Source organism: Pollachius pollachius (genome assembly GCF_949987615.1).
Source record: "Pollachius pollachius genome assembly, chromosome: 15".
Classification (NCBI taxonomy): domain Eukaryota; kingdom Metazoa; phylum Chordata; class Actinopteri; order Gadiformes; family Gadidae; genus Pollachius; species Pollachius pollachius.
Window position 1 is genome coordinate 15544264 of NC_136948.1, and position 16098 is coordinate 15560361.

Genomic DNA, 16098 nt, shown 5'->3' on the forward strand with positions numbered 1-16098 from the left:
GGAAGCTCTGGCTCTTGCCCCCCTCCACCTGCACTGCAGGTCTTCAGTTGTCTTATGGGCCTAGAGGTCAGCGTGTGACCTCAGAGCCCAACAGCCGTGGCCTGCAGCTTGTTAAAAACATCTGGATGAGGACAAGAACAACTTATTTTTTTAAGGAAAAGGAAAACTGACTTTATACCCAAGTCTGCGTTTCAGTCTGCATTTTCCTGCTGCCACATTGATCTATAAATATATATAAGAAAGGTATGAGTGCACTATTTCTTCCAATCCTGGGGAATGAGGTCATTGGATACCAAAGGCAAAGAATCAGGGAAGGAGCAGAAAAAGAACCGACGCAGGGTTGAGATGAGGTGATTTAATGATGAGGAATGATAGTCATGAAGTAAGACACAACCAACAAAAACAGACGGCGAAGGAATCAATTCCTCCCTTCATGGAGATGAAGGGAGTTCTTTTCTATTGTTGCCGGGGGAGAATCAATCCAGCAAGACCTCGTTAAAGAGAGGTTGTCTCTCATTAGCCGAAAGAGAACGTGATTCCATCAAGTGGTCTTCTGGGGAACCGTCAAACCCCCTGCAGGCCTCAGATGACGTGAAATCAGCCGTGCCTCTGTGTTTTCTACACACTTGGGTCCAATCACCAGCAATTTGGCCCAATTTCTCAGTCCAACAGCCGTAACAAACAATCCCAGCTTCTATTGTGCACTTTAAGTGGAGATGTAAGTAGTGTTAAGAAGTTAAAGGTGAACCTGATCCAAGTCCCTATCGTTGTTGTGCTACAGATATGTGTTCTCCTCAAATGCATTACGAATATCTAGCGGCTAAGGTGCTCGAACTGCAAACAGGAAGTTCAAGGTTTAATCCCTGCTGTCCTAATTGTACCTATCCTTGAGCAACAGACACACTTCCTGCTCCTAAATGCAGGTCCTAAATGCAGATATCCAATCCCCTGTGTTCAGGGTAAGTTGCCTGAGGGAAGCGTCCTGAAACAATTATGTTGTTGGATATGGTTTATTCAACAAAACATGTAACAATCTACATCCATGAAAGCCGTTTTGATCTGAACGATGTCAGCGTGGGCTCTCCATTGCCGTTTCAATGAAATAAGGACATCTCCCCCCTTATAAACACAACATACGTAAACATGCCGAGTGTTGATTGCCATGCCTGCTCTAGCTGCCATTATGTGATGTTTCTATATTGGTACTGGTAATGAAACCATACATTCCTCTTTATGCAGTATCAATGAAAGCTAATCCCGGGGCTAATAGGCAGTCTTTATCAAGTAGTAAATGATGTGCCAACGCCAGAATCACTTTGCACCTTAAGCGGAAGACATCCCACGTTTTATGAAAGTGTTTACTGGAAGGGTACACCGTCAAAAACACGGAAGAAGATAAAAGTATATGTATACTCTGTCGTGTCGCTCTCTGCTGTGGTTTCATCTTTATTCTCTTTTTACACTTGTCGCCTTTCATACCTTTTTTATTTCCTGTAGCCTGTGTACCAACCACTTCACACACAACTACTGTTCCACTTCCCGATCCATTGTTGTGGTTCTGCTCTGAAGCCTCTGTCTCCAGTGTGTCACTCTCCTCTCACCCCGTTTCCCTTCTTGTGTGCCCCTCTCCTCCCCCCCCCCCCCCCCCCCCTGACAGGAGCAGAGGCACAAGGCGCCCAGCGATGCCTTCGACAGCGGCGTGGACGGCCTCACCGCCGACACCAGCTCTCCCTCCCAGGTCTCCAGCCTGCTCTGGTTCCCGGGGGCCTCCCGGGCCCAGTCGCAGGGGACCCTCCACCAGGCCAGCGGCGACGCCGTCCGCCAGAACATCTATGAGAACTTCATGCGGGAGCTGGGGGAGACGGGGGGCGGCCGGCGAGGCGGAGGGGCGGGCGGGAGGAAGGAGGCGTCCACGGGCACGGGGGAGGAGGAAGACGACGACGAAGAGGAGGAGGAGGAGGACGAGGAGGAGAGGAGCAGCAGCGGGTCGCCAGAGGGCTCGCTGGAGCAGCTGGACCTGCTGTTTGAGAAGGAGCAGGGGGTGGTGCGGCGCGCCGGCTGGCTCTTCTTCAAGCCTCTCCTCACCCTGCACAAGGACCGCAAGCTGGAGCTGGTGTCCCGCCGCAAGTGGAAGCAGTACTGGGTGACCCTGAAAGGTGAGCAGGCTGCATTCAGCCAGCACCCCGTCTGAAGTAACCCTAGGCAGGGGGGAGGAGCCTGCTTCACCTCTGGTTCCCAAAATCGTTGTCCTAGTTACCGCATAGTTTGCCTGAGGAAGGATATTCTCATAAAGTCAATATTACATTAAAGGAGAGGGGTGTTACATTAAAGGCCTTTTGGGTCCTTGACCATGATATAATATTTGCTGTTGCTAGAGCCTCTATCTGCCCTCGTTACCCTAAAATCTTAGAAGGAATTATGAGGCTGCATTACTGGCCAAAATAGATAAGCATGTGTTTTTGTGCATTTAGGTGTGTGTGTGTGTGCGTGTGTGTTGGCACTTTCAATCCAGGAGTGCTCATGCACCTAAAGGCGAGGACACATAACCCTATGCCCTCATTTGAAGCATTTACTGTCGAAAACATCTGAGATTTATCAGCCAACGAAGGCCAGCACTGACAACGCAAGGACATTCTCTTCATGTCCAGGATTCCAAGCGCCTGTTATGCTTCAATGCCAGCATGGCACACAACGCCTCATTCCTGCTGAACATAAGTTACTTTCAAAGCTCTTATGCAACACGCCAGGGTAATATTCCCTGGAAGCCGTTTTGAGAAGATGTGAACAAATTTCCGAGAACCCCAAACAAACCATAAGTTTGCTGATCGACAGTTGCATACACATCCATCCTGGTAAAACATTAACCACAAACATGCTAAAAAATAAGGAAATGAGGAAAATAATTGTTCTACTATAACACGTTCTCTCTTCAGTTTGCGACTACAGTTAAATGTGATCAAATGTAAGTTGATGTCTGGGACTAGGGAATGACCATGAGAAACTTGATCAATCCCAGACTCAATCCCAAACCTGCAAAACTTTACTCTTCAGATGCACCCCGCACCTGGTCTCTGACCCTCCCCCCTTTCCCCTGTCACCCCAGGGTGCACGTTGCTGTTTTACGAGACCTACGGGAAGGTGTCCCCGGAGCAGGAGGGGTCCCCGCGCTACGCCCTGCTGGCGGAGGACAGCGTGGTGCAGGCGGTGCCCGAGCACCCCAAGAAGGAGAACGTCTTCTGCCTCAGCAACAGCTATGGAGACGTCTATCTCTTCCAGGTGAGACCCCACTGCCAAAGCTTCTCCTACCAAAGTCACTCATTCATGACTCCCCCCATCCGTTCGAGTCACCCACTTATCCCTGTTGTATTTTCTAGTGCCAGCATCTGGTCGTGTCATGAACAAGCGATGAACCCTTAGATTCCTGTGTGGACTTGAGCCCGGCTCTGTTTTAGCGTAGTGCGTGGTCCAAGCGCACAAGTGAAAAGCAGAAGCCTGGATGTTTCGGACATGACGTGTCGATGTACTTCTGCGGTCTGGCTTTGATAGACCGTGCCTCCTACGGGCACGTCAGCCTTCTTTCACAGCGATCGCTATCATAATCCGTGTAGTCCTTTCGTAAGACGACATGGTGCAAACAATTCAAACAGGCCTTGAAGGTCACAGCCATCTCATCTGATTAACTGCTTCTGTGAGGCAGCATTTAGAACGGTCCCAGGTGGGATGTTCACATCTAGATGTTACAAAAAGCAGAGTGTGTTGACGCGATGTCGAATGCAGTTCGAAGAAAGGGAGTGGGGAAGGGTGGATAGAAAACTCATCTTTTTCAGGAACACAGGCCCAGCTTGCGGCCTGTGAGTCATGAGGCCAGTGAGGGGAAGCATGGGGCGATGTCACAGGCTCCGTGTTCGGAACGTGAATCACAAGGTGGAGGATGGAATCAGGAACGGATAGATAGAAGATCTCCATTCGTGTTGGTATGTTTGGTTTATTGACAATAAACCAGACATACCAACACGCAGCCAATCATGTTTACACCCTCAATAAAAACCTCACGACATCTCACCTTGTCCGAGGAACGCCAAGGACAGCCGCGATACCGGCCGGCGACGACCTTCACGGCATTCAGCGCTCCAATCATTTAACAGTTTAGCCTTGCCTCTGAGACCTCGGAGCAGAGCGAGAAGCGTAAACCGCCGGACTTGCTTCACAGCCAAACCTCTAAACCTTCCCTCCCGTCTCAGGCCAGCAACCAGACGGACCTGGAGAACTGGGTGACGGCGGTGCACTCGGCCAGCGCCTCCCTGCTGGCCAAGCGGCAGGGCAAGGAGGACACGGTGCGCCTGCTGCGCGGCCAGGTGCGCGGCCTGCTGCAGAAGGTGGACATGGACGGCAAGATGAAGAAGATGGCCGAGCTGCAGCTCACGGTGGTGGCCGACCCCAAGAACCGCAAGGCCATCGAGAACCAGGTGAGAATAGGCGGTATGTTCTCGGAGGATTGAGTTATGTTGTGTGTTGACTGGATTGGTTCAAAGGTTACACCGCTCAATCCCCCATCCCGCCTCCCCCCACCGCATACTGTACTGCAGCTGAACGCCATCATAATGCAGGAGCTGTAATTCCATTCAACGTGCTCCCTGTTACTTGGTCTGACTTGATTATAAAACGTAGAGACAGGAGAAAGAGGTTGGTTGTTCTGCAGCCCTGAGCACCAGAGCGGGCTATCGGGTAACTGTCACCACTTTGACAGTTAGCTGCACTGTAAAGTTATAAAGTGGCGCAGTCTTATAAGGACAGTTTCGACAGTGTTCCCTGCCGTTATTGAAATATATATATTGATATAAATATGAGTGGGCATCTTCTCTGTGTTCTCCTTCCACACACTGGTGAGGAGCTCTGGCACGCTACACACACACACACACACACACACACACACACACACACACACACACACACACACACACACACAGGACATAAGGCATGAAGACATCAGAGGGCTGCGGCATGGTTGGATGTTCTGTTGTGGGTTGTCATGTTTCATTCCCAAAGCTTAAGTGTAAATCTATGGGTTTGCAACACCGGGCAAGGGCGAGTGAATAATATAGATATATGAGTGACAAGTAGGTTTTTCACTATTTTTGTACTATGTTGTATTATCTAGCTCCACTGTATGTTTTCTTATATGTCCTGGAGTAAACAAACCAAGAGTGGGGTAGTCTCAGCAGCTGCTGGTCAATACGCACTGGTCATAACTGCCGATCCTAACGGCCTGTCCTAACTGCCGACCACAAACAAATAGAATTTGCACTCATTGGCAATGACACAGGAGCCTCTGACCTTTAGGTAAACACCTCCCACCTTTGATGCGAGGACAATAGCATTGTGGGGACGGGGCGAAGCTGCGTTAAAAGGCTCTGTGAAACTGTATTCAGGGCTCACTACGGTGATCAGTGTAGCCTTTGCATTGAGAAGTCTCATCTGTCCTAGGCACAATATCTCATAAAAAAAACAGCCAGGACCGTGGCATGCACCTGATCCGCCCCCGTCACACGCACACGGCCGGCCCGGCCCCAGCCACACACACTCAACAGGGTGCTCCACTTACTCTGATCCAGACGGGGCCGGTCAGGGCGGCAGAACGTCTGTCTGTTTGTATGTGATCTTTCTGGAGTGGGAGGAGGGGAGGTGGGGGGGATTCGAGGCGGAAAAACATAAGTGGCCTAAACGCTGCGGCCCCCAAGACGCTGTGCCTCAGCGGTGGGGGGGTGGGGAGGAGCTGTCAGGGGATGGGGAAGGGGGCCGCTGGGACTCCGGGGAGCAGCCAGCCCCCGTGCCATCAGATGGAGGTTCCAGATGTTTCCTGGTAATGGATTCTCAACATGCATAATCCTCCTCTTCCTCCGCCTGCACCACGCAGCCTGGAGGGGAGGGGGGGGGCTTAAGAGCCAGCCAGCGCAGCGCCGTGCTCTGGCCTCGACGCAGCGGAGAGCCCGACCACAGGCGTGCCTCTCCTCTAGACTTGGAGATCAGGGACAGGGACTTCCGCCTACTTCATCATCACTCAGCTGCCCCCCCGCCTCCCTCTGGTCGCCCCAATCAGACGCCTCTGATTAGAGTAGGTCTCAATGGAGTCTAGAAGTGAGGTTTTGCATGAAAGGAGAATGCACGACTAGACTGCTACACTGTCACTCTGATGTACATCGTTTATTTATACAAGGCTTTATAGAAGACTAGTTGAGAGTTTGTGTCAAGACTCAGTGTGTGTGTATGTGTGTGTGTGTGTGTGTGTGTGTGTGTGTTCTACACACACTAGATGCACGGATGGAGGGGGGGTGTTAGGGGCTAAATCTGGTTCCAACTAGCCGGTACGCTCAGTCAGGGCGAACGGCGAGGCAAGCGGCTGTGGGACCAATGACAAGGTCAGGGCGAAGCCGGCATGGCTGGACCTCTGATAAGCATGCCCTGAGACGGATGATGGATCTAAAGGTCTCTGCCTGACTGCTGGGCCGGCGGGGGCGGGGTGGTTTCCCAGCACTGAAAGGGGGGCTACTTTGATCTCTCAACCACCTCCCCCCCCCCAAAACCTTGACCCAAGTTTACTGGAATCTGCACAAGCAAGACTTCTTTCTGAAGTTCGCTGCCCTTTGTGCACACACGCACACACACAAGTACACACACATGATTGAGTTGCATTACAAAGGGGTTATCATTTATTAGAGTGCTCTCTCTTGGGCAGATGCGAGAGTGGAGAGGTAAGAAGAGATGATCTATCGATGGAGAGACTGTGTTCCCGCTCCACTTAATGGATCTGAAATGAAACTTAAATACGTTTGTCTTTCCAGCCCAGATGGGCAGAGTCAGCCACATGGCTGCATTCACACATAGCTGCTAAACAACACAACTTTACAGACATTACTCCCACAAGGGTTATTTTAGAAATTGAGTATATTCAATGCTTTTCCTTTGATATGCATTGGACAGGGGTTCTTACGATTAAATTCAGCCAATGCGACAACTTTCCTTATGCTCGAAGTCTCCAGTTTTTGTTGCTTATGATTGTTACTACTGCTATAGTTCCTCCCCTATACCTTCTTCGTAATACAACTGTCATCATACAACTCTTGTGAATAGTGCAGTGGATTTTAAGATAAAATCTGAGAGTTTACGGACAAGTTTATGTGGGTTTTGGCATAGGGAAACCATTCCCTAGTTTTTTATTTACTGGGAAAACATTCGGGAATCATTATGTAATGCATAGTTCAGTATTAACAGCTAATACTTCATTCAAACTCCCACCTTATGATTTCATACAACCACCTGCAGTGTTCTCAACCTATGGTGTGGATCCGGGAGGTGCAGCTTGATAAGGGAGAGCAGATGGGACAGCTGTGCATTAGGGCCAGTATGTCGGGGGAACCTGGAGCATAACTCTGTATAACGTGGATCCTTTTCTTCAACACAGGGTTTCACAGGGTGTTTGAAATGTCATACATCCATGTTCCCTCCCCCCCACACACACAAACACACACACACACACACACACACACACACACACACACACACACACACACACACACACACACACACACACACACACACACACACACACACACACACCAATGTGAGTCATCCCCAGCCATGGGGAGACTGATATCAGATTTTATTGAGAGTTAATAGGACATCTCTACAGGGTGCAGCATCATTTATTTATATTGTGGGTAAAAGATGGCATAGTGCTGCCTAATCCCTATTAAACCTGGTTGTTTTTAGGGCTGTATACATGAGAGGTCCTCATTACATCGTGGGACCCACCAGAAGAGGGAAGATTCCCCTGCTTTACAAGCTGGGAAAGCCAGAATGGCGCGTGTGTGTGTGTGTCTGTTTTTTTAAGTGCTCTAGTGTGCGTTCATGTAAATCCTATGGGATTAACGACGGTGGTCTGTGTTGTGTCATTGTGCCGCGGGTAGACGTTTTATTATTGATAACCCAGGATCACACACACACACACACACACACACACACACACACACACACACACACACACACACACACACACACACACACACACACACACACACACACTCCCTAAGATACACCATCTCCCCCGCCTCACCATCAACATCTCCCTGCAGCCTTTCACATCTGTAAGCAATCGCTGCTTGATGGAATGCAGTCCTCTGACCTCAAGCCACCCCAACCCCTCTATATCACGACCTTACCGCGCCAACCGATGACTCCCCAACCCCATCACCCCCCAGCCCTTAACCATCTCTATCAGCGTTGGGTTTATTTCATGTTGTGGAGTGTGTACGGTTGACGGTTGGCTTAAGCAGCCTTACCTGGCCCGAATCAGCCTGACTCGGGCCAGGTGAGGCTGCTTAAACCAGCCGTCAACCACACACGCACACAAACAAGCATGTGTACTACATCTATTGGAAGAGTAAAGTTTTGCAGGAAAATGGGCAACTCTTAAAGGCTCAATCGCCCTTTGACCTCTCTGAAACTCCCTCGTTTCCAGCCTGGGATTGATGAGGTATCTCATGTTCTTTCCCTCGTCCTAGACAACACGTCCCTGACACTTGATCACAGGTGGGGGAGTGACTGACAGCCTCCTCCAAACCCACTCCCACCCTAATCTGAACTCTGTGTGATCCCCCCCCCCCTCAGATCCAGCAGTGGGAGCAGAACCTGGAGCGCTTCAACATGGACCTGTTCCGCATGCGCTGCTACCTGGCCAGCCTGCAGGGCGGGGAGCTGCCCAACCCCAAGAGCCTGCTGGCTACCGCCGGCCGGCCCAGCAAGGCCGCGCTGGGACGCCTGGGCATCTTCTCCGTGTCCTCCTTCCACGCACTGGTGAGGAGCTCTTGCACGCTACACACACAGACACACAGACACACACAAACACACACAAAGACACACAGACACACAGGACATAAGGCATGTAGACAACCGAGCAGCTAATGCACGGATGGAAGTTCTGTTGTGCGTTGTCCTTGTTTCATTTCCGAAGCCTGAGTGTAAATCTCTGGGTTTGCAACGCCGGCCTAAAGCGGTGGAATAATAGAAAGAACCTAAACACAGACCTCCCAGAGAGACAGTACCTAGCCTTAAGAAGGGGGGGAATTGTGCCCACTTTCACCGTTTTTAAATGGGTATAACATTGGGGTTGTAGCAAAGGTTTCCACATGGAGTGGCCTATTCTATCCAAGGGGTCATTCAGCAGAAGCTTTGAAACCCAGGGACTAACGGATGCCGTGTCTGTCACCAGATCTGTTCGAGGGACGAGGCCACGCTGAGACGGAGGAGGAGGCGGAGCTCGGTGACGCTGGCGTCCCGGCAGCGCAAGCGAGGCCTCTTCTCGTCTCTGAAGGGCCTGGACAACCTCACCCTGAGAGGACGGGACAAGAGGCCCTCTGTGTCCCAGGTAGGGCCGTGGAAATGTACACACGCCTCCAGGAGTATAAACGGGGTCTCATTTATGTTCCCCGGTGCACGCACGCGACACACACGACTGGAGATGGATGTGTAAAGTGTGCCGATGTGTATTTTGCACTCAGTCGCTTTGCACAGGAGGCGCAACTGCCTCGTATTTACTGCGACAACAACAACCGCCGCAACACATGCTCTGGTCTTTGCTTGCTTGCATGTCTTGTCTGCAATGAGCGGCAAAACCCCTTTGTGCTAACTGCAGCCATGTTGACCCTGTCAGGCTTCTTTGAATTGATTAGAAACACATTGCTAGTCCCCCCCCGCCCCCCAACCCCTCTTAATGCAAGGCTCCCGTCTATGGCAACACTGAGGGACATTCCAAGCGCAGGTGCAGGAGGGGGGTAATCCTCCTCAGGTTAGTAATCAAACTCATCATGCCGGCTGGTTATTTATTTTGTCTGGAATCCCCCCCACCCCCCAGGTAGGACCCCACGTAGTACTAAGCCTGCTCCACTTAGGCGTTTATATGAGAATCTCTGTCCTGGGAAGCGCTCCTTCTCACGTCCTCTGAGGAAAATTTGACCAAGCTCTTTTTAAATTAAAGGTAGACCTTTTGTTTCTTTAATGGCAGGGTCACAATGTTTGTGTATCGACAGTTGACACGTTTTAAAACCCCAGTGCACCTCTGTTTCAGCCACAATCTCATCCGGTCTCCGTGTTTGTGTTTGTGTCGTTTGCGTGTGCGTATATGTGGATCACGTGCTGTCTCCCAGCATTTGAAGACAGCTTAGCTCTGAGCTGGGAGCCAGTGGGTGCCAGCAGTGCTTCTTCCAGCTGGTGGGGACCCAATGCATCCTGCTAGTGCTTGGTGGCGGTGCATCCCACTCGTGAATTATTAAGAACCATATGTGGTTCATAGCAGGCCCCACTCTCACCTCAGTCCCCAGTGGCCAACCAGCAGATGGTCACCCTAACAGGGCTAAATATTTCCCTGCCTTCGCTTTGGTTTTCGTCCCCCCTTTTTTCCCCCAGTTTGTTTAGAGTGTTCTCATTGGGATCATCTATTTTTTTTTCTCATCTAATTTAAGCTTATGAATACACGCTAATGGCAAGCAAGTGCTTCAAGATAATTCTCCCACTCTGCACCTGCTGTGTCTGTTCTCGCAAACAGCTATATAATCACTTTCAATATACATTTAATTAATGTGATCATTAATGTGAAGAAAATCAATCAATCCATGGATAATGAAATTATGGCTTCTTTTTATTGAAGATTTTGTTGCAATACGTGTCTGGAATTATTTAGCCTATTGTTAGGTACAAGACTTCAGGTTCAATATGTTTGTGTGCCACAGGTTTCGTATAATATATTCAAACCGTCCATCGTGCAAAACATATAATGACAAACTTTAAGCAAGATTCATCTCAACATTAATTCTACATTACACCATTTCGCCAGGCACTATTCCATTCCATTGTGGCCAATCATTCAGATTCAAGCTCACTATAGTAGATCCACAGACGGACGCTTAGTGTGACCTTATATGGCCCGTTCTTGTGCTCTCTGTAGCAGAGATGTGTCAGGTGTCTGAGTGGGATTTGGATAAAGCCCAGGCTGTTGCTATCACTGTTCTTCTCATGTCCATGTTCAATGTCCCCAGGTGTGGACACCCCTATCCCTCAACGACCCCCAAATATTTTATCCCTGGTATTACATGATATACTTTGTCCTCGAACCTTCTCACCCTTCTCCCTGTGGTGTTTCATCATCGTCAGCCATCTTGTGCGACGCTTTGCCTGTCACTTCTCTCTACGTCTCAGTCATTGAATCTGTCAAGCATGTTGGATACCAAAAAACGCTGTCATCGACCTTCCCTGTCTCTCCATTTATCGGCCTCTCTCGCTCTCTCTCTGTCTCTGCCTCCCTCTGTCTCTTCCTCCCTCTGGCTCTCTTTATTTATCCGTCTCCTTCTCTATCTGCCTGCCTCTCTTCACTATCTCCCCATCTGCCTCTCTTTGTCCCTCTCTCTATCTCTCTTTCTGCCCCTCTCTGTCTCTCTCTCTCTCTCTCTCGCTATCTGCCCCCAGTATATCTCCCTCTATCTCACTATCTCCCTCTCTTGCTACCTTTTTCTTAATGCCTGCCTCTCTCCCGACCAACCGGTTTCTCTCAGTGTTTACAAGCGGTCTACACCTCCCCCCCCCCCCCGACCCTCCCAGCAAGCCCTCTCTCTTCCCACATAGTCTTCACGATACTGACTCATCCGTGTGTCGACAAATAAACAAATCCCATTTACCCATAATCCAACCCTCTCTATCCCACCCGCCCGATCACTGTCTCTCTCCCACATCCCTCCCTCCATAGCTCTATTTCCCCCCCTCCCTGCGCTTCTCATTCCGTTTTCCTCCCCAACAAAGGTAAACGTTGTTACCTTGACGACGGAGGAGCGGTGGGAAGTAGGCCAACGCAAAGGACTGGGGGATTTGCGGCTGATGTGGGGTTGGCTAAATGGGTTCTAAAATTAGCTTTAGGGCTTTCACGGCAAGGCATCGCTATTTCCGTCGGGTTTATAAATATACCTCTCTCGTTGGGAGGGAGGAGGAACCAGGTCGTAGTTCAAGACCAGATTCCTGGTGCTTCAGGAGTGGTGTGAGTGTGTGTGTGTGTGTGTGTGTGGGTGTGTGTGTGTGTCAGTGTGTGTAGAGCGATGTTTTTCGTTTTATCATCGTGGCTTATAAAATCGTCTGGTGTTAAGATGGAGTGGTGAAGCTCTCCTTCTCTCGCCACCATCTCTTTCATCTCCCTGCCCACAGGCACAGGCGAAAGGAAACACACACAGACAGGCAGAATCGAAACACATACACACACAGGCACAGGCAAACACACACACACACAACGGCACAGGCGAATCGCACACTCACATGCGCACACACATCCTATTACAACCTCTGGACCATCAAAGCCTACATTCCATGTGGTAGCTCTATCAAACCTCTGCTCACATAGTTTCTAATTAGCTGTATAATAGCAGTGTATGCATGTGCGTGTGTTTGTCTGATAATGTGTTGCCGCAGGTCGCTGGGTGCTTAATTACATCTGAGTCACGGTGTGGGGTGCCCTCATGTCTGTCTCACCATCTGTCCGTCCATCTTTTGTTCCAGATCTTCGAGAACACCAGCGGAGGTCAGCCCTACTGCCTACCTCCAGCCGAGGTGAGAGCTGGCTCATTATTATTAATGCTGCAGCACTCTCGTTAACGTTCTAACGAGTGAATGAGGAATGGACCCAATGCAAACCAGAGATGGGTTTTTTTCAGCAGATGCAGGAGCTTGCCTTCTCTCACTTGGACCTCTTTGGTCTTTCATGGGTTTTGATGGCAGAGCGTGTAACGACATTCTTCACACGCATGCGTTCGTGCGCCCCCACACACACACACACACATGCTGTGTGTGCGTTTGTGTGTGCCGCATGCACGTTTTGAACACCAGACAGTGTGTCTGTATTACTCCAGCGGGATCAAAGCACATGTTCCTTTTATCTGTTTATCTGCAGGTGTCAGGAAAAGGGACAGACAGCGTGCCTAAAGTGATTTGTTTCACCTAGTCTGCTCCCAATGGTGTGCTGGAAACCAAGTTCAAATATACAATTTAAATGCAGTCTTAAATGACGTACGTACACACGTGTGTGTGTGTGTGTGTGTGTGTGTGTGTGTGTGTGTGTGTGTGTGTGTGTGTGTGTGTGTGTGTGTGTGTGTGTGTGTGTGTGTGTATATGCTTTTCGCTTTGGGTTTTCCGTGTGACTTTGTGGAGCATGATGTTTTCTGTCTGAGAGGGCAGACCTAACAAGCACCCCAGTCTGTTTCATGGATGTGTGTACACATTCTCCGGTCTCACAGAGAAGTCGTTGTCGCGGTCTTCTTCTACCAACCCGCCTAATTTCCATGTCCTACTAGAAGGCCATTTTGTTTTTGCTCTCGCGGTTTGCCACTCTTAAAGTCGGGCACAGTAGACACTGCAGCAACAGGTACGACTTGGCTCGGCCATTTTGTTCTTTGTTCCGTTGAAGTCCATGTGGCCATAACCCCATCTGGTCTTGTCAAAACTAATGAGTTTGATCCGCTTAGTTTTTTTTCCCGCTGTTTTGATACCCCAGCTCTACCCGTTCGATAAGGGTATTTACTTAACTGAGTCTCTGTGAGCTCCGCTCCCACATGACTTTGCAGGATTAAGGCGCCGCAGACTGTGACGTAAACAAGCAGTAGCGCTGAGGATAATGATGTCACTCTTCTTTACACAGCTTAGTGTCCCTTTGAACACGTCGCTCTCTCCTCCCAATTTGACTTTGTTTTGGTGAGCCAGGATGTGTAGCCCGGGCCTGGGATCCCTGTTGATGTGCTCGGGATCAAGAATCTTGAAGAGACTTGAAAGTAGTGGAGAGGAGAGAGATGGCTGAGAGACGTAGGGTGAGACTGGGAGAGAGGGAGTGCTACTTAGGTTGTATCGATCCCTGTTCCTGCGTGGCGTCACGCTCCCTGTTGTTGCTGTGGTCCTCCTTTGGATGCCTCAAATCCCCATGACGACTCCATCAGCCAATCATCTTGCCCTAATGCCTCAAAGTGGAGTCAAGTGAAGGGCATGCACATATGTGTGAGAATCTATGTATCAAGCAATGCAGAAGCAGACCCCTGCATGTCGGCGGCGTATGGGTATCATCAATTAGCATGTATGCGTGCAGTGGAGGTATCCATCCAGGGCATCTGTTATTGTCGGTCATTGGTTTAACCCACTGGGGTGTGGGAGTCATGGTCTTGCCGTCACCCTGCCTCGGTGATGAATTCTGCATACTGTGTGCAGCGTCTGTAGGGGATTAGGAACAGGGCTGAATCTTTTTACCACTGTGGCCTCGGGGTCCCCCGCTATAATCCTCTATGAATACAGTAATACCCGTTCACAACCCCTTTCACAGACCCCGGGCAAACCAGCAGCTCAATTAGTTTTGACGCCACACTTATGCACCGAAATATATCCGGAAACGAAATGTTCAGACCATGGGAGTGAGGTTCAGACTTTTTCAGACTTTGTACGTGCCGTCCTTAAAAACAAAGACTTATGCAAGTTTCTTTTTGTGGAAAGTCGGGACCGGTGGGAATGTAACCAAGCCTGGGTTAGCCTATAGGCTTCAGGATCCTTTGCATTGAAACTTGTTTGTTCTCTGTCTAACGCAGACTGCTGTGACTATGCTATCTATCTATGCTATCTATGCTCTACACTTCCTACAATCGTCCACCCATATGTTCTGCTTTTTGTGACCACCATGACCCCAAACATGGTGGAGCCACTGATCCCCAAAAGGGGTGTGTGTGTGTGTGTGTGTGTGTGTGTGTGTGTGTGTGTGTGTGTGTGTGGGGGTCTTTCTGTCTTGTCACCCCATGCCTTAAAGAGGAAGTCAGTTGGTGTTCTGAGGAAATGAGGCGTGAATCCCCTTTTAACCGACTTAATAGCAGGAAATGAGTGAGCGAAAATGACCCATGACTATTATAGCCTTGCTTGTTTGTAAGGTCTGGGTCGCACAGTTGCTAAGGTCCTTTCCAGGCAACACTGTCTTATTTATTTTCTTCCGCCATGGTCCCCAAATGTCTGCAACCTCACAGTCCATCTTTAGAATCTACCAGGCGGGGCCGCGCGTGTTTGTGATTATTTCCATACACTGACCAGAGAAAGACTAGACTCTTCCATACGCTCTTGCATATAACATGCTGCTTCTTATTTCCCCCCTCGCCCAGTGGCTAGGTAATTCATACGCAAACACACCTAATTCACACACACACTCACTCACTCACACAGGCGGATACCCAAGCACACCTGGTACACAGAGGGCTTGTTGAGGGGGCTCTGTGTCATGACACGGGGCGTCTTGGCAGCCCTCAGTGGAACAATGCTACAGGCTACCGTCGGACCGCCCAAGGCCTCCCTGACCATGAAAGAGAGCACAGTTAGTCAGCCACCGCGGGCCAATCGGGGATCGTGGTGGCTTCTACTTCTGTCCATCCTTGCCCTAAATGTGGAGAGATGACCTCATGATTCCACACTTGTGTCGGAGACTGGTTGGTTTTGAAGCAGCACTCTTGTTTGTCCAAAAATAGCAAGGAAAGTTGGTTTTTTTTATAGAACATGGCGAGCCGTTGGCGCGTGGCTTGTTTTGGCACCACTCGGATGTGCCGGTCAGCCAACGGGAGTCGGAGCATCAGGGCTGCCCCGTTGGTTAGTTTTTGCCTTGTCACCCCTGGGCCGAGGTGGAGCAGAACATTGGGTGGCTGTCCTCACCAGGAGGTGTGTCACGGAAGGTTGATGAAGTCCGCTGACGCTGTGTGTTTGTGGAGCCAGTGTTCCACGGCCTGAATCAAAGAGGGCTCAGTTTAACAGGTTAGGTGATTAATGGTTTCGGTTGGAGCAGGGGGGCCACGGGGGTAGTCATGTCTCTTAAAGAGTTCCTGTCCGTTTTAAATTAGGTAACCCACCCTGTTTTTACAGACACATGGATCACACTGTGACTGAATCCATTGGACACTCACTCACTCACTCACTCACTCACTCACTCACTCACTCACTCACTCACTCACTCACTCACTCACTCACAGAGAGAGAGAGACAGAGAGAGAGAGAGAGAGAGAG

General features: G+C 50.0%; 1 protein-coding gene across 1 annotated transcript in view; it reads left to right on the forward strand.

Moving 5' to 3' along the window:
* Nucleotides 1–16098, forward strand: part of tiam2a (TIAM Rac1 associated GEF 2a) — a 69828-nt gene that overhangs the window by 24874 nt on the left and 28856 nt on the right. The window contains 6 exon segments of the mRNA XM_079752155.1: nt 1658–2156; nt 3104–3276; nt 4242–4466; nt 8665–8850; nt 9266–9421; nt 12589–12639. Of these exon segments, the coding sequence (XP_079608281.1) occupies nt 1658–2156; nt 3104–3276; nt 4242–4466; nt 8665–8850; nt 9266–9421; nt 12589–12639 (1290 nt within the window).